Source organism: Panthera uncia, chromosome A2 (genome assembly GCF_023721935.1).
Source record: "Panthera uncia isolate 11264 chromosome A2, Puncia_PCG_1.0, whole genome shotgun sequence".
Taxonomy (NCBI): domain Eukaryota; kingdom Metazoa; phylum Chordata; class Mammalia; order Carnivora; family Felidae; genus Panthera; species Panthera uncia.
In genome coordinates, this window is record NC_064816.1 from 119,995,071 (window position 1) to 120,020,117 (window position 25,047).

The window sequence follows — 25,047 nt, forward strand, 5'->3', positions numbered from 1 at the left end:
AATAAGGCAGAGCAACAAAAGACAAATGGAGAGGGAATGGGTGGCTATTTATATGGGGACAAGGGAGGGCTTCTCCCTAGTGATGATAGGAGCCTTGAAGGATTGAAGGGAGTTAGGGCAAGAATTCTATGCAGAAGAAACATATTTTATGACCATAAAGCAGGAATAAAATAGCATGCTCTCGAACTGGAAGGGAGTCAGTGTGGCTCAAGCATGGTGGGCAGGGGAAAGAAGCATAAAATGGGGGTGGAGTAGAAGCAGGAGCTGGATCGTGCAGGGCTTTGCAGGTCTTGGGAGGGTGGTAGCCTTTATTCCAAGAGTAGTGGAAGCCACTGATGGACTTTGAGCAAGCCTCATTCTGCTTTCTAAACATCACCCTGTGTCCAGGCTACTGTGTAGAGAATAGATTGGCCGGGGCAAACTGAAAGCAGGTGACCAGGCAGGAGTGTGGTGGTGAACAAACAATGGTGACTTGGATTAAGATGGAGGCAGTATATGAGGAGAGAAGAAAAGAGATTCCCAATATATTTTGGAATTTTACAATAATATCTGTGACGCAGAGTGATACGCACCAGTGATATGTATGTGAAACATCTGAAAGAGTGTCTACCTCATAGAAGCTACTGCTGCTAATTAGATCTGGAGAGGAGATGGCTGAGTATTTGTCACTTACTTCAAGGGTTGGCAGACATTTTTCCGAAAAGGGACAGATTTGCCTGGAATGAAGACACAGGGGGGTTGCACTAATTCTACACTAATCCTAATAACCTTAGCTCTGATATTAGAAAAAAGGCAGTTCATGGCACTGCTAACTCTAGAATGTCTATATTGGTGGAGGTCACCTGGCTGGAAGAGAGGTCAAGAAGGATTGCCTTGAGGCTATGTTTTCATTGAGTGGCCATCTTGTTTACTTAGACCAGTGAGTCTCAGTCTGGCTGGGCATTGGAGTCACCAGGGAGTTTACAAGATAAACAAGAAACCTATGCCCAGATATCCTGTTTTAATTGGCCTTATATAGCTTTTAAAACTTCTCAGGTGATTCTGACTTGTAGCCAGAGTTGAAACCACTGAGTTAATTTTTATGCCTACTTGGGTGGCTTTGAGGGAGTAGGATGACAGGTATTTGGGGGTTACTAAAACTTCTCCAAGCTGCCCCTTGACAAAATCACTTGTCTGTGTCCATGAAAAGCACTAAGCCCTTTTACCTACTTCTAACTTCCGTTTTGGAATTTGCTCTCTTCTCTGCAAACCCAAGTCCAGTCTTTGTATCTGAGTTCACTTTCTACAGCAAGAATGTCTATCAATGTTGCCCTTCTGAAAGGAGTATTGATTTGATAAAAATAACTCACGGTGATCCTGGTGGACTGGGTCCGAGGATGCAGAGGGGGGTCCTGCAGGGCCAGCCAAGAAGGTCCTTGGCTTCACACAGGATGGAAAGCAAACTCAAGCCAGCAGAAAGTGAGAGCAGAGTTTATTGAAGATACAGAGACAACAGATACAGACAGAGCATCCGGGAGACTCAGAAAGGAAGTAGAAGATGAATCTCATCTTTGCTAGGGGTCTGGAGTTTTTACTGATGATTGTGGTCTGCTGCACATGTCCTCTTGGGCATACAGGAACTGGTCAGAACAAGGACAGTGTCCTGATGTCCATCATAAGTCATGTATCCCCTGAAGCCAGGGGACCTTGGCATCCTCAAGATGTCTAATGCCAGTGATCTGGAATATGAACATGATGGCTTCACCCTATCATTCCTTAGGTATTATCTATTGTGTTGAAAGATTCCAAAGAAATCATTAACTCCTCATCCCTTACAAGGAGGACATAAAGTAAGGCATGTGCAGGACAGGGGTGCAGGTCCTAGCAAGAATAGAAGAAGGAAAGGGAGCAAAAAATAGATTTTTATGGAGTCCTTCAGGTTCCCTATCTCAATAACATGGTGTGGTTGAGGCTCCTAAAAAGTAAGATGGAATGGCTTACCTCTCACCTAATGCATCAGTGTGGGGTAGCATAGTAAAAGTGATGTTTTTGTGGGACCAGGTCCTTTTAGTACACCTTGAATATTCCTAGCTCCCTTTCTCTCCTTTGAGTCCTCCTTCCCTTGAATCTATCAGAAAAAGACTAAGATATACGGAGCCACGTCCCATCCATCCATCCTGCTGTAATTTAGGGCTCTGCAGAAACTTATAAACTTCATTAGCTGTGGTGGTGCTGTGGTAAGGCTTATATTAGATACAGAATATAGGAGTCCTCTCTTCCCAGCCCACAGCTATACTTAGCACCATCTGAGTGCACCATTTGAGGACTACGCATTCCCCTTGATTTCAGGGACCAAATCTCAGGAGCTAAAATTACTTTTCTAATGGACGAGGAATATGGCTCTGGAAAGATTTCATTTACCACTTAAAATTAATGGAGCCATCTGAGTGAAGTATAACTCTGTGCAGTTGCAGGGGAACCTTTACACACACACACACACACACACACACACACACACACAATGAACTTGCACAGGTTGACAGTTGGCACATGAAAAATAAATTTACGGAGACATGCAGCATCTTTCAGTGGATTCATTTCCAATTGATCTGGAATATTGAAGACTATAAGAGTACCCTTTACTTATTTTTAGCTTCCAGATCTTTTCGACTTATGACAGCACGTAAGGGCACTTAATACAGAGAAGAGAAATTTTCCAGAGTAAAAAGCTTGGAGGTTGAACCAATAAGAAGCCAGCCAGGCAAGAAACTCTGAATGAGCAAGTGACATTTCCAAATGTAGCCCGGATTTTAGCACTATCATGACTACTAGCACAAAGCGTATGCCCACTGCGTGTGGCAAAAAGGACTGATGGAGCTCAAGCTTAGCATGTGAATTACTGAATATAATATGCTATGCAAAGGACCATCGTAAAGGTCTAGAATAAAAGTTTAATAATGACCGTTTATATTAACATTCACCATTTTCTAAGCACTTCCTTTGCCCCAAGGACTACACTAGCACTTTTATGACATTTTATGTTGTTAATTCTGCATTATAATCTATACGGTAGCATTCTATTACCCACACTTTACGGATAAGGACATTGAGGCTTGGAATATTTAAGTGATTTGCTGCAAGCCACAGAGCTAGAAAATGAGTAGGTTGGGAATGAAACCCAGGTAAATTTGCCTCACAGCCTCTGTAGTTAATCATTATGAAAACAGACCAGCAAGAGCACTGTGGAAAAATATAGTCAAATATGAGTATATATTTATTTGCGTATTTACATAAGCATCAACTAATTTAACTCAAATATTTGTTATGTAGGTCTTTCCGATTCCTATTCATTTGTGCCTTATCACTGATAGTTGCCAGTTGGTAGTCTCTGACCGTAACTTTGTTATGCTCTTGCCCTCACATCTTACTTGGCCATTCTCGGCAGATTTCCTGACACCTCCCTGTAGCCCACACTAATTGTCAGTGCATTTTCAGTAATGCATTTTATAAGTGGAAAAGCATCTGGGATACTCGAAGTGGCGTGTGTCTTTCTATAGCACATCAGATAGCCTGCTGGGTTCTATGAGCAGGTTTTCCTCTGTTTGTCTCTATAAATTCCAGGTGCTTCTAGCCCTTTGCTGTAGCAACGGCTTTAATTATACACAGTGAGCTTCTCCTTGGCCAACTGGGTGCCTCCTGTAAAGGATTAGGAGATAAAGTCAGTACGGGGATCTTCAACACTCAGTAGGGGATATGGAGGCAGCAGGGTTCCAGAGGGCACAGAGCCGTGCTTATTGAATTTATTGATAAAGCTAACACCCAGCGCTTTTCTGAGTTACCACATGAAGTAACACATAATGCTGCTTGTACACATTACACAGTGTCTGCTTGTGTGTCCCCTAGAGAACAAATGCATGCCAACCCTAATCACTTTGGTAGTTGGCTGGTTTTTCTTTTTTAAATTATTTAACCAGATGAATCCTTATTTAAATGCATATGTTCAAATTGGTCACAGTTAGGTTTTATTTTTATCTTTTTATTTTTTTTAAGTTTATTTATTTGTTTTTAGAAAGAGAGGGAGGGGGCAGAAAGAGGAGAGAGAGAATCCCAAGCAGACCACACTGTTAGTACTCCTGACATGGGGCTCAAACCCACCAACTGCGAGAGCATGACCTGAGCTGAAATCCAGAGCCAGATGCTTAATCGATTGAAAATAATATATCTTTTGTCTTTTATATATATGGAAAAAAACATTGAATTCACAGAAGAGTCAAACAGGGTCGGAGTCAGTATTCACTTTCTAGGATCATATAACATTTGATGATCAATTTGCAGGCAAATCTAATCATGGCATCCCTTAACTAAAACCCTTCCAAGACTCCCCCTTGCCTAGATTCACAGCCCCTGCCTACTTGTCTGCCTTTGTCTCCCCATCTCTCCCTCCTCAAATTCCGTGCTCCCACCTACCAAATTGAGACCCCCTTCCCCTGATGGAGCCAGGCAGTTTATTGTTGCCCGCATCCCACACTTGCCCTCTCTCTGCCTGGGGAGCTCTTCCCACCACAGTCTGTCTGACAGCTGCTACTCACCTTTTAAGACCTAAGTGGGCTCTGTTCTCTGAGGTCTTCCTAGATGCTGACATCCCCTTAACCTCAAGTTGATGTCTCTCTCTTACTCCTCCATGGTACTTTGCTCTCATGATCTGATATAGTGCCTCTTGCATTTTATTAAGAATCTGTTTAGGGGTGCCTGGGTGGCTCAGTTGGTTGGGCATCCGACTTCGGCTCAGGTCATGATCTCACAGTCCGTGAGTTCGAGCCCTGCATCGGGCTCTGTGCTGACAGCTCAGAGCCTGGAGCCTGCTTCAGATTCTGTGTCTCCCTCTCTCTGACCCTCCCCCATTCATGCTCTGTCTTTCTCTGTCTCAAAAATAAATAAACATTAAAAAAATTTTTTTTTTTAATCTGTTTATGGGCCACCTTTACCTGTTCGGTGGTAAACCCAGGCTCTTGTAATGGGAGGTCAGAGATGATACCTGATTCATATTTGATTCCTTGGCCTAAGAGAATGCCAGCCACGTGGCAGATACGCAGGAGATGTTTATTAATTGAAATGGAAATGGCAATGGTGTTTGTTCAACGAGAAAAGACCTTTTTTCCCCCTAGTGGTTCTGCATTTTCTACGTTCTAATTTCTCCCTGTAGATCGTGAGAGAAATAATCAGTGTTCAGTTGGCCAAAGGTGAAATGTCACAGCAGAGCATCAGGAAGTTAAGTGGTAGAGCCAGAAGGAAGAATTGAGAGGTCAGAGAGAGGATGAGACATGGGAGAGCTTGTGTCTATGAGAGAATGTGGGGAAAGGAAAGAACATCGGTAGGAAAGAGGAAATTCTATCAAGTTTTCTTACTGCAAGTGATCTTTGCACGGTTTCAAGGGAAACAAAGTATCTGGAGGGTGAAGTGAGTTCAAAGAGGCTTTCTGGAAGCAGCTGAGTGGAAAATGAACTCAAGGCCAGCCAAATGTAATCCACACTGGGAAATGAGATGATGGATGGAGCATCATTAAGATTAAGTCATCCTCCAACAGGCACTAACATTTAATAAGCTGCTCCTGTGTGCTTGGCCCTGTGCCAGAACTTTGGGTCATGGTAGAAGGGACTCTGCCCACAGGAGCCTGGGCCTTGGCAGGTTACCCTCTTCCACCGGGGATGATTGTCCTAGTGACCCCTGGAATTTAAAAATCTACAGCTACTTGGGCCCCAATGCAGAATGAGAGCAAAAGTCTTCAGGGAATGGGGCTGAGAAATATCTTTTAAAAGATCCTCAGGGGACTCCTATAAGCTTCTCTGATTAAGAACTTCAGCTGCCCTGGAGATGGGGGATTAAAACAAATAAATAACTGTAATGTGAAAAGTGCTGTGGGGTGCAGAGGGAGGAAGGACATTCTGGGGGAGATCCAGGAAGCTACTTGGAGGAGGTGCCATTTGAATTAAGACTTGGAAAATGATAAGATAGATTGGGAAGAGAATCAGAACTAGAAATTAGAGATGAAACTGTAGTAACTGATAGAGAGAGAGAAGACAAGACAAGGTAAGGGGAAGAGTCTTGGAGGTCATTGGAACTTGTAATGCCAGGGGAGTAGGCAAAGAAGCCCAAGAGAGAGGTGTTCTCCAAGTGTTAGCAGAAGAGCCTGGAGAATTCAATGTCCAAAGATAAAGTAGACAATAAGGCCAAATATTTTGTGGAGAGGTTATAGGAGAGTGGGGATGCTGGTGGATATAGTCATGACTGAAAATGTTGGTGGGAACTGCTTCAGTAAAGTGGTAGGTGAGAAAGAAAGACAGATCACCCATGTTGATTAATTGCAGAGGAATTGGATATAATGACTGAAGTCTTTTATGAAGTTTGGAGGTAAAAGGAAGAAGAAAGTAAGTCTGATAAGAAATCTTTTTTTTTTGTCAAAGATTAGTGTTGATCTGAAAATGTTGGTAATATTTGGAAGCAAAGCCAACAGAGATTAATGTTCAATGAGAAGGACAAAGAATAGAGCAAGTTCCTGGAGGAGATGGGTCAGAAAACAGGAATGGCCAATCAAGGATGGGTGCAGATGTGGAGCAGGGGCAGTGGGGAGATGAGTTAAGGGTGCTTGTGCAGATGACCTAAAATCATTGATGAGGAAGGGTGGGCACTCTGAGGCTGAGGATGGGCTCCAGTAGGGTTTTAGGTGCAAGATGATGGGAAACAGTAGGATCTTCCATTGTGCACTTACCTCCCCTTTGGAAATAGTTGCCTTCTCATTTGCTAAAAAGACATGAGTCTCTACTGTCACTGAAGTATGAATGTGAGGGTTGTTTATAGGATTAGTTCTCAATTCTGACTGCGTATTAAAATAACCTGGGCTAGGTTTTTTAAGGGGGTTGTCAGGTATCGGGAAGTTCCCTGATGAAACTGATTTTCAATTTTGAACACCATTGGTCCATGGAAACATAACAACACTCGGATATAGTTGTGTGTGAATATGGTATTCAGCTAGGATGTTTCCAAATTATTAGGCATATACAATGTATAGGGTATTCTGTTAGCCACTGAAAAGCAAAAAACAAAACAACAACAACAACAACAACAACAACTTTGAAGGGATCTATCAAAAGCCAAAAGATTATCCAAAAAGCAAGCAAGATTTAAAGGAATAGTTATGTTGATCTACCCACTCACTCATCCATATATCGATGCAGGTCCTCTAAGTACCTACTACATGTTAAACACCACACTATTGCCGAAAATAGAGAAACAAAATAGCCTTTCCCTCTCGTAGCATAGATTAAGCTGGAGAGAGGATTATAATCTCATGCTGCAAACGCAGAAATGGAGGTGGGCAGCGGGTGCTCTGTGAATACAGTCAAGGGACAGCTCACCCAGATAAGAGAGGTGGGAGAAAAGGTTGGGGAGTGTCTAGAACAGGGGAAGTTGGGGTGGATGTAGTAACATTCACCAAGCTAGGTGATGGCTCTAGATCAAGGCAGAGCTTAGGTCTCAGGACTGACTTTGCTACAGGCAGTTCCTGGTAGCCTAAGAAATATGATTAAATTATGAAAAGCCGAAGCAACTTAATACAGTTACACTATAGAGGTGATGTTAGGGAATGTAGCATTAATGAGTAATACTAAGTTTTTGCTTATCTACTGTATCATTTGGGATCCAGGCAGAAAAAAAATGGCACACTCAAACTTACTAATTGAAGTAAGTTTAATAGATGGATGTCTTATAAAGGATTAAGTAGGATGTAGGAAAATAACAAAGAAAAGCCCAGGGCCCTGGAAATGAACTGTTCTTTCTCAAAATATTTTGATACCAGATGTGTGGGGCTTTTTTCTCATATCAACCAATTCTCCAAAGTTTCAGAGACCAACTGGATGCCCTGCAATTCAATTCAATTCTGACACTACACAGAATTAGCACAAGGCTGCACAGGCTTAAGGGCTCAGTGTCACACGACTGCCCTCGCTTCAGATGCCAGTTGCAAGTAGTGGGTCCTCAGGTTAACCTCACTTCTGCGTGCCTTGGCTGCAAAGCAGGGGGAGGGAGGTGTTCTTACTATCCCCCTTCCCTTTTAGACTTAACAATTTTCTAGACTATTTCACTAACCTCTGGAAAACACTTTGTTTACTATTACTGGTTTATTATAAAGGATACCATTGAATAGATGAAGAAGTGCATACAACAAGGGACAGAAGGGTCCTGACATAGGAGTTTCGGTCCCAGGGGAGTAAGTACACCACCCTCCCAGTACTCTGATATGTTCTTCAGCTCTGAAGTTTTCTGAACCTTGTTGTTAGTCATTTAGGAGTTTTTATAAGGGTTTCATTATGCAGGCACGATTGATGAAATCGTTGGCCACTGGTGATTAACTCAACATCCGCCCCTTCTCCCCTTCCTGGAGATTGGGCGGTGGGGCTGAAAGTGCCAACCCTCTAATCATGCCTTGGTCTTTCTGGTGACCAGTCGCATCCTGAAGCTATCTAGGGTCCCCTAGCCACCAGTCATGTCATTAGCATACAATAGATGCTTAATACTCTAGAGAGTCCATGGACTTTAGGAGCTATGTGCCAGGAACCGGGGACAAAGACTAAATATTTATTTTTTATTATATCATACCCTGTGTCATAACAGAGAGGCTGTTATCATTCCTGGGCCTAAGGAAGCAAGGGAGGGGTTGACTGTCAGAAAGTGGGGACAGAGAGAGCTCTGTAGAGTATGAAAACTACTCACTAGGAACAGTGGCATTTGTTTGAGGGGTGCAGTGGCCCACAGTGATGCCAGAAGGAGAGGGCTAAGGAAATAAGCAACTGGACCTCACTCTTCTCCTTTCCTCCAATTGCCAACTAGTGTTCACCATTCAAAAGTGAGCCAGTTGAAATCATCCCTAGAGATCAACACAGAGCACAGACGTAGAGCAGGTTCAAGAAAGAAAGAGAGTAGGTCTAGAGGGGCAAATGGAAAGTGTCCAATCCGCTCTCTGGTGTAGTTAGATCTGTTTCATAGCTCATTTGTTTTTTTTCAGCAAGTATGTATTGCTGGCTTCCATACCTAATGTCCTTTAGGAGCTAGAGATGCAGTGGGAGACTCAATGAAAACTCTGCCCTGAAGGAGTGTATATTCTAGTGAGGGAAGACAGAATAAACATGTTACAAATGATAGAAATGGTAGTGATATGTATAAAGAAGAAAAATATGGAAAAGGAATCGAGAATGTGAGGCTACTGTTTTGGATAGGAAGTTACCTTTGAGAAAACACCTCAAAAAGGGGAAAGTAAGTCAGGCATAGAACCAATAAGACTACATTTGATGTTTCAATATAATTGGCTGGCAATAGCTTCCCGTAACCCATCCCTCTATTGGTATATCATGTCGTGTATCTCTAACAAGAAAGCATCGTATACAGTGGCTTTGTTCAAAACAGGTGGTTGGTAACAGTTAGTTTAGTTTATTTAACAGCTTAGGCAACTAGGACAGGGATAGAAATGCCAAAGCTTAATATGGAAATTAAAATCTATACAGAAAAATGATAATTATAGAGCCAAGTATTATAAAGTAGGTTTGACTCAGATGTCTCTCAAAATTCTGTGTTTCATACAGTTCAGTTTTTTAATAATATGGAAGAACTTGTGAGTGATAATTGACTACTCTTTTCACAGCACCCCTTTTCTCATTTGTGTTTAACTAGTGTAATGGGTATTTGAGGAGCCTTATTGTAAGTTAGATATGGTCAAACATGAATGTTCTGTGATAACTCTATATAATTTGAAAGATTCGATATAAGGCCCACTTGCTTGAAAACCAGTCCTATTTTTCAGTTTTACAATTACATTCTTTACAATCTTTGCAAGGTATTATTTTGCAAGCTGCATAAGCTATAATAGAGGTGTTTAAACTGATACTCTTCCATTGTTATTAAATTTGTTTGGAGCAACTTCAAATGAAGGTTAGATTGTTATTGGTATTCTTGGAAAGTCCCTCTTCTAAATCCCTACACGTGTCAACATTCCTACTCATGAGGATAAAGGGTGGCCTCTTTGTCACTGGAAATAACTCAGATGGGAAAATTTGTATGTCATACAACTCCCAGAATGTTTGTTTTCCTGACAAATCTATTCATGAGTTTTCAGGAACTCTTAGAATATTGTCAGAATCATTCTAGCTCTAAGCAAACAAAGATGGCAAATTGGTTATGATTTGGCTAGCTCGTCATTTTTGTATTCTCTGTGGCCAGACAGCCACCTACTTCCCTCTCTCCAGTCACTCGTCTCATTTTTCCCTATTTGGTTTTACCCCACTCTTGCTTTAATTTGCCTCAAATTGATCACTATGATTAAAATATGTCGTGTATTTCCAGTAAGCTTGGTAGGTTTTTTTTTTTTTCCTGTATGTGTAATTCTGTGTATTTGAATATTGATGGGGCTGCACAAAATATTCCTATTTATCACAACTTGATAGCTCTAAGCACAATTTGGAGTTGATTTTTCATACTGTTCTCAATAACCAAATAACCTCATAGACTTCCCGGTAGCGTCACTAATGGGTAGTTTGTCTTCCCTGGGAATAAAAAGCTTTCCATTTTATTTTACTTTGAAGATCACTAGCCCAGAAGGTGGATCTTTGATGTTGTTTTTTCAAGGGCAGGTGATTCCCAGAGTGTTTGAGGAACGTTGGATGTTTGCTATTTGGACGAGCCAGTGCAGTGGGTGACATGAGCCTGCAGAATGGCATTGGGCCGAGGTTGAATCTACGTGGCTCTTTCTCCACGTCTCACCCATGTCTCCTTTTCTCAGCCACCCAGTGTAAGCATGGAGCTGTGTATGATACCTGTGGCCCGGGATGTGCCAAGACCTGTGACAACTGGAATGAGATCGGTCCATGCAATAAGCCGTGCATCGCAGGTTGCCACTGTCCCGCCAACCTGGTCCTTCACAAGGGAAGGTGCATCAAGCCAGTTCTTTGTCCTCAGCGGTGACCTTTGTTCTGCTCCTAAGACTTTGAAATCCGGTGTCTTTGACACTGAAGTGGAAGAGCCAATGAAGGACTGTGGTATTTGTGTGCTGATTCTTCAAATACACACAGAGTATATATGTGTACATATATAGATATATAGATATATTCAGAAACATTTCATCATTTATATAAACTATAGGTGGATTATTATATGTATATTTTTTGCTATAAGACATGTATTATTTCTAGGATCCTAATCTGTAAGCCATTGGATACATTGTATAAATAAGCCAGGTGTTTGTAATTTAATAAGGCAGCATGCAGACATATTGGATGGCTTTAACATCACATACATTTGTCATTTCTAAGAAGTTTTCTAAGAGACCTAAATTGCCTGCCTGCATTAATTTTAGCTTTGAATCAAGACTTGCAGTTGAGTGGAAAATGTGTTTCTCTGGAGAAGGGCAGAGTTATCTAGGGGCATTTCATGCTTCCAAAGAAAGGAGTGTATGCCCTAGGGAGATGACTGGTGATTGGTGACAGGACCTAATGATGCATGTAAAGCAAGGGATAGGTTGTTAGACTTTATTGGGTCATGGTCCAATATTATTTCCAAAACCGATTGGCTAGTTGCCAAGAAATATATATTTGTCAGTAGAGCATAACCAAAGAATTGAATGGTTTCTTGCCATCTTTGCATATTCCTTGAGTCACCTAATTATACATGTGTGTATGATGGATGTGTCCATTTATATGTCGCAGTGAGATTAAAGAATGTTTGGGTGACATGTCAGTTTTATTGAGCATGAGCAGATATTTAGGGAAAGTTTTGCACAACATATGAAAGAATAGCCATTTGTCTGAATCTTAGAGCAATTAAGGATGGGCCAATATGAGTTGATGTAAGCCATCTATGTTTTATGACTATTCCATGTGTAAAATGAAAATCATTAATTATTTCTAGAAATTCCTAGCCCAGTGCTATTTGGTGACTGTTAATACATCATGATTCTACAAAAAGAAAGCCTTTTCTGACCAGTTGATTGAATATCAGTCCAAACAAAGACTGGTCTCTGTATTTGCTCTAATTTACAGGTAGTTTACTACTGGTCATCAGATGAATTTCCTGACTTTTTTTTTCAGTTGAATAAATGAAAATGTCAACAAAACAAAACCCACTAATGTTTCATTTCAAGATACTATGTTCCACAGTGTAGTCAATAAAGGGCTCAATATTTAAAACAATGCATTTTCTCTTTCAAGATGTGCTGTGTTATATTTTATAAGTAAGCTATATCAACTTCAAATTGGCCAATTTTTAACATCTTTATTTAGATATAATAGACAATAGGAAACCCCCCAATTTTTTTTATGTATATATTTCATCTTTTCTCCCCTCAGAAAGTCCCCCTTAAAATTTCTTGCAGGGCTGGTTTAGTGGTCACAAACTCCTTTAATTTTTGTTTGTCTGGGAAACTTTTTATCTCTCCTTCTATTTTGAATGACAGCCTTGCTGAATAAAGAATTCTTGGCTGCATATTTTTCTGATTCAGCACACTGGATATATCCTGCCACTCCTTTCTGGCCTGGCAAATTTTTGTGGATAGGTCTGCTGCAAGCCTGATATGTCTTCTCTTGTAGGTTAGCGACTTTTTTTCCCTTGCTGCTTTCATGATTCTCTCCTTGCCTGAGTATTTTGTGAATTTGACTATGATATGCCTTGTTGATGGTCGGTTTTGGTTGAATCTAATGGGGGTCCTCTGTGCTTCCTGGATTTTGATGTCTGTGTCTTTCCCCAGGTTAGAAAAGTTTTCTGCTATGATTTGCTCACATAACCCTTCTACCCCTATTTCTCTCTCTTCCTCTTCCAGGACCCCTATGATTCTGATATTGTTCCTTTTTAATGAGTCACTGATTTCTCTAATTCTTAAATCATGCTCTTTTGCCTTAATCTCCCTCTTTTTTTCTGCTTCGGTATTCTCTATAAGTTTGTCCTCTATATCGCTGATTCTCTGTTCTGCCTCGTCCATCCTTGCCACCGCTGTGTCCATCCATGATTGCAACTCAGTTCTAGCATTTTTAATTTCATTCTGGCTATTTTTTACTTCTTTTATCTCTGCAGAAAGGGATTCTAATCTATTTTCGACTCCAGCTAGTATCCTTATTATCGTGATTCTAAATTCTGGTTCAGACATCTTGCTCGCATCTGTGTTGGTTAAATCCCTGGCTGTCATTTCTTCGTGCTCTTTGTTTTGGGGTGAATTCCTTCGTTTTGTCATTTTGAAGGGAAAAAGGAATTAATGAGGTAGAAAAATTGAAATTAAAATAAATTAAAATGAAAATATTAAAATGAAAAATGAAACACAGACACAAATCGAATAGATGATGCTAGATCCTATGTGTGTTTTGGTCTGGGTATTGAAAGTGGTTTGACAGATTAGAGAAAAAAAGTGGGGGGGAGGAAATCATTTGAGAATTTGAAAAAATGAACACACTGAAGTAGACTAAAATGAGATGATGGGGGTAAAATAGAATTTGAAAAATATACACAAAAGTAAAGAAAAGAATATAGTAGAAAAAAATAAAGAAAAATATTTTTAATAAAAATTAAAAATATGTTTTTTTCTTTTTCTGTATTTAAGAAAATAAACGAAAAAGAGAAAAAAGATAAAAAAGAAAAAAACAAGAAAAAAGAAATCGTTTCAAAATGTGAAAAAGTGAATGCACTGTAGTAGACTAAAATAAAACGATGGAAGTAAAATAGAATTTGAAGAAATTTACATAAAACCAAAAAATATAGTAATAAAAAATAAATAAAAATATTTTAATAGAAATTGAAGGTAAAAATGAAGTTTTTCTCTTTCTGCATTCAAGAAAAAGAAAAGAAACAAAAAAGAGACAAAAAGAAAAAGAAAAAAAGGGAAACTGTTTGAAAATTTGAAAAGGTGAATACACCGTAGTAGACTAAAATAAAATGATGGAAGTAAAGTAGAATTTGAAAAATTTACACAAAAGTAAAAAATATAGTAATAAAAATTAAAGAAAAATATTTTTAATAAAAATTGAAAATAAAAATAAATTTTTCTCTTTCTGTATTCAAGAAAAAGAATTGTAAAAGAGAAAAAGAAAAAAGAAAAAAAAAGAAAGAAAATTGAATAGATGAACCTGCTAACAGATTGAAGTAGGACTGAAATTGCTTCGTTTTCCCCTAGAAGTCAGAGTATGTAGCCCTTTAGAGTCCATAAATTAAGCCGGCAGTGAGACTTGTGTTCTTGAAGAGCAAAGTTGGCCCAGTTGGGCGGGGCTCAGTGTAACAGCTCCGCTTTCCACTAGATGGCGCTGCTAGCCTACTGGGGTGGATTGTTGCGGCACTCGTAGGTGCATATGCGCATGCGCGGGAACGGTGAAAATGGCGCCACCCAGCTACCCAGTCTGTTCTCCGGGATCAGCAATCGTGTACCCGTCCTCTGTCTTCAGCTCTCGTCCACCCCCCGCTTTTTCACTCTCTGTGACCAGGCCCCAGTACCTCTCTCCCGAGTTTCATCTCAGATGTGGCTGTTTCCCAGGCCCCTTACTTCCAAAGGACTACGGCTTTGACCCATTCCGCCCCTCTACGGGAGGGTCTCACTGAGCAATGGCCGAATATTGGCTACACCCAGGAATGCCCACTGGACCCTGCTGCTGCCGGTGCCCCGAGACTGTGGCCAGGTGCCAGCCCGCCCCAGAAAAAGTTTGCGAGACAGTGTAGCAGCAGCGTTTACGGAAAATCACACCACACATCTGGCACCAGGCTTCACCCTTAACAACCTTGCCCCAGCACCAGCGACTGTGGCCGCCTTCTGGGGTCTGCTGGGACCAGGTGGCTTCAACAGTCTCTACCAAATGCCCTTCCAGCAGTGGAGCCGCTTTTCCCCGTGTGGCCTGAGACCCTCCCGGACTCCAGTCTGTTCCTGGGGATTCGCCCTTCCCACCAGAGCACTGCCAGGTATTGAGCTGCGGAGTTGCAGACTTTGCGCTCCCCTTGTTTATAGTCTTAACGGAATTTAAACCCTCTCCTTTCTCCTTTCTCCCTTTTTAGTTTAGTCCCTGTGGCTATTTCCAATTTTCCACTTTTTCTCCAGCTGCTTTTGGGGAGGGGTGCTTTTGCCGTAATCTTCCCTCCCCCCAACCCCAGTCTCCGTCCTCTCTCCACCTGCAAAAGCGGCTCCCTGCCTGCCGCTGGCTTCTCTCCCCAAGTTCACTTCTCCACACCATGGTACCTGCTGAATTCTGTGGTTCAGGTTGTGCAGATTGTCGTGTTAATCCTCCAACCAGTTTTCTAGGTGTGTAGGATGTTTAGTGTTGGTCTGGCTGTGTCTCATGGACACGAGACACACAAAAAACTTCCATGCTGTTCTGCCATCTTGGCTCCTCCCCAGAAACCCCCAAATTTTTTACAATCAGCATATTGCCATTGCCTGTTACAACATTTGTGTTCCTTTTACCTATATACATGACAGCTAAAATATTAATTTGGATTTTTTACTGGGACATCTTTAGTTGTTCGAGTAAACTGAATAAGTACAGAGTATAATATTGACTGGCTGGGAATGTGTTCTCTGGAACCACCAGAGAATGTGGTTATTACTGTTTTCCATGGGTCCTAAACATCTTAATATCTGGGACCCAAGGTATCCAGGTCATTGCTTTAGAGCTGCACTTGGAAAGGGAGTTTTTTTAAGGGACTTGGTTTCCAAATATAGTTTCTGAACTTGTCCACACTGTTTAAGCACTTGGGGCCACACTTTTGCTTATCTGTCACACAGAGGCTGGGTAGCATATAGGCAGGGTTAAGAATCAGGACACCTAGGCATCCTGCCTCTGGATGTCTACTTGCAGAGACATCTGAGATACTTCGAGTTTGCAAAACTTTTACATTTATAATCTTATGTATTTTCCCCCTGTACTGAATGGAGGTGTGGGGCAAATCAGTTGACCTCTCCTGGTTGGTTCCTTTTTAGATTATCTTTAATTCTTTTAGATCATCTTTAAATTCCTTTCCAGTTCGCTCTGAGTTTTCCCTCCGTAAAAGAGGATGCAGAAGGGAAAATTGGGAATGGTTACTGTTCATGATTCATCCAAAAACTGAGTGGCTTTGTCCAGTAATGCTTAATAGCCTCTATCCCAGCATTTTAAATTACACCTAACTATGGTAAATAAGATAAAGACTCTTCTTCATGGACCAACTCTGTCAGTTTGGGTGGCATCATTACAAGTGTGTGTGATGTACTTTATCCATGACTAGTTTAACCTTTGTACATTTTTTCCATTCCTAATCCTAGAAAAAAGAGAAGGTGGAAAGGACAGAGGGTTATTCAGGCCTACTAATTCAAGCAGGCAGCTGTCTGATGGGGGGCATGGGGAAATGAGCTGAATGGTCCGTTTGCCATGTTCTGGTTTTGGCCATGGGCTATAGATGAGCATTGGTTTTGTCTAACGGCTGATGATAATGGAGATTAACCAAGCGCTTTGGTGATAGTAGCCCCACCTTATTTACATGGGGTACTTTCAATGGGTTCTCAAAGGCTAACTCCTATGGAGTTAGAGACTTTGAAATGAAAATGTTGTATTTCGCTCTTCAATGTATATACCTAAACTAGCTATTCATGTTGGTTCCATGGCATATATAAAATTAAAAGATGGGTTAGTATCACCCTGCCTACATACATAGAATCCCTATTTTAATGATGCTATTAGCTATGAATATTGAATTTGATGAGGGACAATGCCCTTGATGAAGAACAGGCACAATTATGAGTCCAATTACATGTAGTTGGTGCTTAGTAAAAGGAAGTCCTTTCCTCACTCCCTGTGAAAATAGGAATGTTTCAAGACCCTGAACTAAAAGTTTTGAGCTGGAAAGAAAAATGAATCTTTGACATTGACAGTAGCGATTATTCGTTAAAAAGGTGGTACGTTGAGAATCGTCAACTCTTCAGGTGGAAGGTCTCCCCCCATTAACCTGTTGAGTATTTCCTGAGCACCTGTCCACCAGCTTGTAAAGGGCATCTCCTAATGAAATGAGAAGAACCCAGTGGTCGACTCTTCCCCAGCTTTCGTTGAACATGGATAAACCATTTTGACGGGAAAACTTTTTCTTGTTATGAAATGTTTCAGACATATAAAAGATTTAGAGAATAATGGTGCAAAAACACCACGAATACATTACTCTAATTAAGAAAAATAACCTGGTAGGTAGTCAGTAAATTTTTCTTACATAAACAAAATCAGGCCAAGCCTCACGGTTGCAACAGCTCTGTGTGGAATCATTCCTTGTTGAGTTTCTGTTCACTGACTGCTCTTTGTCACTCACATCCATATGGATCTAACAAACGCTAAAGATGTGAGCTGAAAAGCTCTTGGGAGAAAGAGAATGCCTTAGGGGACAGGTGCCAAGATATCTTAATTAGCTATCTCTTGCAAACATAACCCTCAGGAACAAGCAAAGATCGTCTCCGGTTCTAAATCCTGAAGTGAAAATCTTTTCAGAAACCAGGATTTTAATTCTGAAAATTGAGAATGTTCAAACAGCCAAGAATGAGCAAAAAAGGAGAAGAAACCAATACTGGTGATTATGCTGACCCTGCGTTCATAATCCAGACGTTCAGTCCTCTAAGGGGACCTTTTGGGCTTTAGAGCCATGTCGCTATATTGGGCTTCACTAAACCAATCGAATGACAAACATTTGCATGAGATCCATTTTTCACTATGGTTCCCTTTCAGATTAATTTTGAGAAAGTCAGCTACGAAAACATCACTGTGGGGGAGGAGGTTGGGAAATCTATACACAAACTTGAGCCTTAAAGGGGAATTCAGAGTGGGCCTGGCTAAGCAAAGTGAGAAACATGTTCCAGGTACAGGGAAGGCAAAGCATTGAGGCTGTGCTGTAAGAAGTGTGGTGTGAAGAGAAAGGTAAAGCACCATGAAGGGAGGGCCTCCTACACATGCCAAGAAGTCTGAGCTTTATTTATGGGGCAGCCATTCCCAAAATGTTTTATGCCGTAATGCAGTCAGAAAACAACATTTGCCTGGGGCGCCTGGGTGGCTCAGTCGGTTAAGCGTCTGACTCTTGGTTTTGGCTCAGGTCCTTATCTCATGCTTTGTGAGATAGAGCCCCTCATCGGGCTCTGTGCTGACAGCACAGAGCCTGCTTCAGATTCTCCCTCTCCCTCTCTCTCTCTTCCCCTCTCCTGCTCTCTCTCTCTCTCTCTCCTTCTCAACATAAATAAATGAATATTTTTTAAAAGTTGGGGTAAAAATTCAGAGCTGTTTGCAGCTGGCACTTCCGTGACTACAGCTTTGTCTCAGCGGGTGAAATGAGGTGGGATTTGCAGTGGAAAGAGCAGATGGGAGGTCCCTGAGATAGTCCAGGTGAAAGGTGAAAGACCCCCAAAACTCGGAGGTAGGAAGGAAAAAGCAGAGAACTGTGTCACAGACTGAATGGCAGTTAGGCAAGTTCCTGGCTTGAGTGATGGGCGGTGACTATGCTAGTGTGTCACGTAAGGAACACTGGCAGGGGGCAGGTTTATGGAAGTTTCTATTGTAAAAAAAAATGTTTTCTTTACTTCCACAGACATCCTGAGCATTCAGATGCAGACATGGTCCTTAAGACAGTTACAGTCTAGAACCTGTGACTTGTGGTAAACCAGGGGAGCACAGAGTTGGCCGTGGAACCTCGGAAAGCCCAATTTGGGGTTTTCTGCTTGGGTATAGGTCAAGGAAGTTTTGCTAGAGAAAGTGACTTCTCAAATAAGCATTGCTAGGCTAATTAGGCTCTACTTATTCCTTCCTAGGCTGAATGCAAAAAAGTGCATGTGTGCACACGTGTGTGTGTGTGTGTGTGTGTGTGTTGGCAGGGATGGTGTGGTCTGGAAGTTTAAGGCACAAGTCATGGCGCAGATAAGGAAAAAAATAAGCAGGCAGCCTGGGAGTACAGAGAACACCAGGTTTTCGGTCCTGCCGGGGTTCAACAAATTCACAGAACTCTTCTGAGCTGTGCCGGTGTAGCTCACACGCTCTGAGAGACTTTGCAAGCTTCCTTTGATTTCTGGTGGGGTGAGCACGAGCAGAGACTGAGGAAATGTTGGCATTTTGTTATAAGCCCTCTTTGCTTCCTGTACCTAGGTGTGTTTGAGTTTCCTTGATGTGTCTTCTGAGCATCTAGAAAGGGAAAGAAGAGGGAAGAGGCTTCTAATGAGACCGTTCTATCTGACCTTCCATGTTGAACTGTATAGTGAGGAGGGCCTTTCAGACCCTCTAGGCACTGCTTGCTTTTATAGACCTGGTCCAAGCAGTAACCACGGCTTCTACTGAGCTGGCTGACGGTAGGAACAGAGGATGCTTAGGGTCCAGTGTCACAGTCCTAGTGTCAGCAAGTCTGGTCACACCTACGGGTAAAAGGCCTGGAAAACATAGCTCGCCTAGAGTTCTGGTTGGAACGATCTTGTCATGTTTTAGCCACGTTATGTCATAATCCAGCTTATGCCTTAAAAGCTGACATAAACTTCTCTGCTTCCTCCAACTGGAATTTGGCTTACTAAGTAATTCTTCTGAGGGGTTCTTTGAGCGGTGAAATTTTGGGCTTTAGGAAATGTTTGTGGTGATGAAAAAGTTTCACTTTGGCTCCGGGAGTGTAAATACCATTTGTTATATTGCCATTTTCACCATGTTCCGACATGTAATTTAAAGAATTGGATCCTGAACAGCTCCTTCTGGCTCGGGTGCTTAAGCAGGCATGAAGGGGCGAGGAAGGCAGCAGGAAGCTTGGCCAGATCCCTTCCTGCACTGTGCAGGCTGCTTTGGGAGCCTGTGATGTGAGGTGTTCCTGCTGGATCACCTGCACACTTCTGGAAGAAGGCGGTTCAAAGGATTCTCAGTACAGATTCCCACTGCCCTCCTGGAAACAGCCAGACTAGGGGCACTCAGTCTACGGAACTTGCTTGCTCACTTAACTTGTTCTCGGAACTAACTGGCTGTGATAAGAAATTGCAGTGGGAAGAAAGAGAAGATTAAAAGGCAGGCTTATCCATAGCATCTGCCACTCCTATCCAGCCCGAAAACCTCAGGGAGGACGTAGGACAGGCTGCTTGATCATGCTGAAAAGCATTCTCCACTCTGTTTCCTGTGACGACATTCTGGGAATATCTGTTTTCATAGAGCAGCCCAGCCTGAGCGATTTCATTTCCATGATGGATCCACACGGCTATGCTAATTTTGTGATTCCCTGAGATGCATGGGGGAGAATCCTCCCAGTGGTCTGTTAATACATTAGGCCATCCCGTTCAAAGGTGCTGGCAGGTGAATTTAGACTCTAAACCAGTTTTGGTTTGCCTGTTGAGATCCCCCATCATTTATGGCATGAATGTCTTGCCCTTCTTTGCTCTGTCGTTGGCTCAGGTCACAGATTGGTAGGGTTGCTTTGGTTAAAGGAGATAAAGATAGCGGCCAGAGGAGCATCCCAGAGGAACCAGAATGTCCAGCGGAGCTGGGAGGTGTTTGCTGTGTCTAACTGTTCCTGAGGATTGGAGTGGATCCATCGGCTTCACCCTTCTGTTTGGGAATAGAGACGGCAGCAAGGGAGGGAAGGCTTTTTCCGTGATGATTCTCTAAATTTGCTATTTATTTCCTTCAGTTTTACTCTGAGGGGAAAAATATCAAGGAGCAATATGGTATACACATTTTAATATTTTGCGCTAAAATAACTTGGGTAAAATAAAAATTGTTTTCAAATTTTGGGAATTTTATATTTCAATGGATTCAAGTTCTACCCAGTATAATTTATTGAACGTTAAAATTTTCATATTTAGTTGATTTCAAGTGCATACATTCTGAATGCAATTTTCCAAAGTAAAACTTGTTTTCCTTGAAATTGGTTCCATGATTTACTGTTCATATGACTAGTTCATTGGGACGTCTGTTTTGTGACAGCAAATGTATGGAAATATCTGTCTAAATAATGTATACGCATATTATTTTTCTCCTATAACAGCGTTTATTCTCTTTTCATCACTAACGCATGTGACTTCATTTGTTTCTGCTCTTCCAAGTACAAGTGATCAATCCTTTCTCCTGGGAGGGAAGACCAGTAGGAGACAGGGTGAGGCTGTGAGGCAAACTGCAAACATGCAACAGATACAACCGTGTATGTGTACCTTTCTGCAGCACAGCCCAAGAAGGGCTGCAGCATGCAGGAACCATGCAGGGGTAGCCTAATCAATGTTGCCTTCAGACAAATGGAAGGAAATAAAATCCAGTTTTGAGATTCTCATCCTATGAACTGCATAGCCTGACCCACATTACCTCTGGGAATGTGCCTTTTATGACACAGGCAAACAGAGTCCCCATGTCTAAAACCTCCACTGAGCTCCTTCAAAGCTGTGATCTGTCATCTAGATGGCTAAGCTGTTAGGGGTAGGAGCAAAAAGGGGTAAGAGGGCCTGGCCCTTCTGATGGCATATGCTGGCTGGATGGCAGGGATTTTGTAGGCCTGGGCCTACCTGGTGCTTGGACCCTGGGTGTGAGCAGGTGCCCCAGGTAAGCCACCATAGGTCATGGGCACAGGTGTGTACATGTCTGGGAAGGCGTTCCTGCCAGATGTCCCCTGAGCCTGTAGAACTGGCCTCCTGCTTTCTGCTCATGCTTCTTCCCTGGTAGAGAGGAAAGTTTTCCCTCACAGATCATGGGATCTCAGCGTTTCCGGCCAAAGTCCCAGAAGCTGGACTAGAGCATGCAGGGCCAATGGCAATTCTTCCTTGGGAAGAAGCAGATAACAGTGTGGCTTCCAGAGAGGTTTTACCAGGAATGCAAATAAACTATCTCGTCACTATTGACTTGTGTCCCCTTCCCTTCTACAGGAGCTCCTTCCTCTCAACTTTCAGTTTTGTCCCTTTATCTTACTTCTCTCCTCCTCTCCCTAAATGGAGTTTTCCCGTGCTTCCCTCTCCTTCTCCCTGATCGCCATTCCAAACTGGCCTGCCCTCCTGGCAGCATCTTATGTTCCAATACCTTCCTGGCACTTTTTTAAAATGTAGCTGACCTAGGGTCACCTGGGCTGGCTCAGTCAGTTGAGTGCCTGACTCTTGGTTTGGGCTCAGGTCATGATTTGGGTTTCGTGGGTTCGAGCCTCACATTGGGCTCTGTGCTGCCAGTGTGGAGCCTGCTTGAGATTCTCTCTCTCCCTGTCTTTGCCCCACCCCTGCTCATTTTCTCTCTCTCTCTCTGTCTTTCTCTCTCTCTCAAAATAAAATAAACTTTAAAAAATGTAGCTGGCCTGGTTCTGTTCCCTCAGGAATCAATTTTTTGAAAATATATTTAAGCTGCTCTGAGGCCTTACCCATTATCAGTATTAGGTACCATATTTCCATTTTCCTTATCTTCAGTCCTCTGGCATTTAACATCTTTAAGCAGTAGTCTATTTCTAATGTAGGCATTTAAGGTGCTATATCAGATCAGAAGGGAAGATATTTAGAGAGCAGAACATTCTGTTGCCCCCAGCAGTGTAGATGCAGTGTAGACACTATCTCCATAGAGGACTGGCTTTGTTTGCCTTAGAGACCTTTTTGAAACTTATTTCGGTTGTGGAGCATTCCTTCCGTTTTTATGCAGAACATCTATAAATTCTGATGTCAAACATTCATCGAAGAAAGAATTATTCCATTTGCTCCATTTTTGTGTCCTGACCCGCATCCTCCTTCTGATGAACAGTGGCCTCAATTATTTCCCTACAGCAATATGAGTGAATTTTGCAAAATTTTTCCTTCTAAGGATCCTGGATGAAATTCCAGGGATATGGCATCACAGTACAACTCAGTAAACACAATTTTGTTGCAGATCGTAAAGATAACGTAGTTCAATCAGTTTTCTGATCCAAGAATAATATATAAAAGTTATTTGCCGTCCCTAGGAAAGATGGCTGATCTCTTGAGCCAACTCCAAGTAAATTTGAGTGATTATTTCTGGGCCGTATTGGAGACTGCAAAGCCTTTCACGTACTCTGTTGGAAAGAGGGCCATGAGCTAGTAGCAAGGTCTTCACAAGAGGAGGACCAGTTTTATTTGCCCTCCTGGACCTCATTGATGGGATCGACTCCATGGCTACCCAAGATCACTATTTAATCATCAGTAAAGACATTCTAAAACACCCCCCCACACACACACACACACACGATGACAGAAGTTCACTACTCCTTTAGGAGTCTTTCAGATAGAATTTTATGTTCCATTCGACCTTTTGTTTGAGATCCAGAAATTCCTGAACATAAAAATGTAGTGAAGCAGCTCAAGCTGCTTGTCAAATTACAAAGTGGAAACCTCAGCTTACTACAAATTGGTCTAATTAAACCTTATTAAAATTGGTACCCTGGGGTAAATTTTTATCCCCTGCACAAAGGATGACATTGCAGATTTCCACACACTATGCAAGCAAGTGTGATGCCTTTATGGGTGAATTTTCCAAATGGGGGTGGCAAATGTGTCAGGGACAGCATCCCTGAAGCACATGGGAATGTATAACTGCTCAGTAATTGCAGTTTTCATTTGGGCAAATTAAATGGAAGTGAAACAAAAGCCAAGTCCTGTCTCTGCAGTGTCTGTGCAAGCCAGACTCAGGCTGGGGACCGGGGCCAGGCTGTCAGAGGTGCTCCAGGGAACACAGATGATCATTCTCTCCACCACCTCCCACTGTCCCTCATCTCACTTGGTCTTCTCCTTCCCTGAAAGCTCAGGGGGGATCTTAATGGAGGGAAGAGAATCCCATCAGACAAGGTCCCTCTGCAGAGGCGGCTGCACTGACTTTTTCCGACAAGCTTTCATTCTAATGTGACTGCTCATCTGCTGTGAGGACACAGTATCTGCTGGAGCTAGACCTAAGAGAGCATGGGGAGCTGTCATCACAAGACAGGACACGCCACTGTCTGCTCCTTCCACAGAGCCCCACTTCGTTGTCTTCTTCAGCTGCCCTTCAGGGCCAGGAACAGAGTCACCCACCTTGGGAACAGTGAGAGATGGAGACTCGTCATAGCGGGGAGTCCGTGAACATGGGGCATTACACCCGACACAGGACCACTGCAAACAAGTAGCCTCGTCTCTTCTGCACACTGTGTTCTCAATCCCAGGCTCAAGCCAGCCAGCTGCCTCCTCACCACCTCCACTTGTAAGTCTAACGGGCATCTCAAACTAAAGCTAAACTCTTTATACTCGTTCTTCTCTCTAAATTCTCCTTTCAGTTCCCTACGATTCAGTAAATGGAGGATGCTTCTAGTCGCAAAGCCTCAGGCAAGGGCTTACTTGGAGGAGTTTTATTTTGGAAAGGGAACCCAGGGAACAATAGTAAAGGACTGGGAAGAGTCACAAGGAAAGAGGGAAATCCTGTCCAAGGGAGTACGGCTGAGCTGGTTACTGCTGTGGGCTCCTGGGGGCTTACTTTCAGTGGATTCTCTCTAAGGAGGGTGCATATTACCCACCTGTTCCAAATCACCACTGGCCAAAAGTTGCCCTTGTGGTGTGGACTTCCTGGATCTTCCAGGCTTCCACAGGTGCCCGAATGTCTGGGGCAGAAAGGGCAGGAGATGCAAAGTGCAGTGAGGCCAAGGTGCTGCTGGGCTACGCCCACTGCAGTTAGTTGCCATAGCAACTGCTGGAACAAAAAAGCAGGTGGAAAGGTTCTGAGAAGGAACAATAGCTTGGAGCCGTCCTTGACTCCACACTCTCTGTATCTCATATTTCACTCATCAGTAACTTCTGTCAACCCTACTTTTAAAATACATCCCAAATCTGACCATCTCTCCCCATCGCACAGCTCCTGCCCTGGTCCATACTGTCAACCTCTCTTATTATTTTAAGAGTTTGCTGATGGTGCTCCCTCTCCTACCCTTGCTTCCCTTCTCCCCACCCCCACCCATCACCCAATGCACCCCGAGAGCAGCAGCCAGAGTAAACCTTTAAAAGCTCTATCAGAGTATTGCTTGTTTCCTTTCAAAACCCAGCAGCTACTCATCTCAGCTGGAATAAAACCCCAAATCCTTCCTAGGATCTACAAAAACCTGTAT

At 42.5% G+C, this 25,047-nt stretch overlaps 1 protein-coding gene and 1 long non-coding RNA gene across 2 annotated transcripts in view; one reads left to right on the forward strand and one right to left on the reverse strand.

Moving 5' to 3' along the window:
* The window catches only part of BMPER (BMP binding endothelial regulator), a 246,556-nt gene extending 234,452 nt beyond the window's left edge, over nucleotides 1–12,104 (forward strand). Inside the window, exon 15 of the mRNA XM_049641682.1 lies at nucleotides 10,805–12,104. Within this exon, the coding sequence (XP_049497639.1) occupies nucleotides 10,805–10,986 (182 nt within the window). The 3' untranslated portion in view covers nucleotides 10,987–12,104. The remainder of the gene's footprint in view (nucleotides 1–10,804) is intronic.
* Nucleotides 12,105–18,936: 6,832 nt separating this feature from the next.
* LOC125930047 (uncharacterized) lies at nucleotides 18,937–24,637 on the reverse strand. The gene is made up of 2 exons (XR_007460051.1): nucleotides 24,463–24,637; nucleotides 18,937–19,163 (listed from the first exon to the last, which is right to left on the reverse strand). It is a non-coding gene; the product is annotated as an uncharacterized LOC125930047 (long non-coding RNA).
* Between the last annotated feature and the right edge of the window lie 410 nt (nucleotides 24,638–25,047).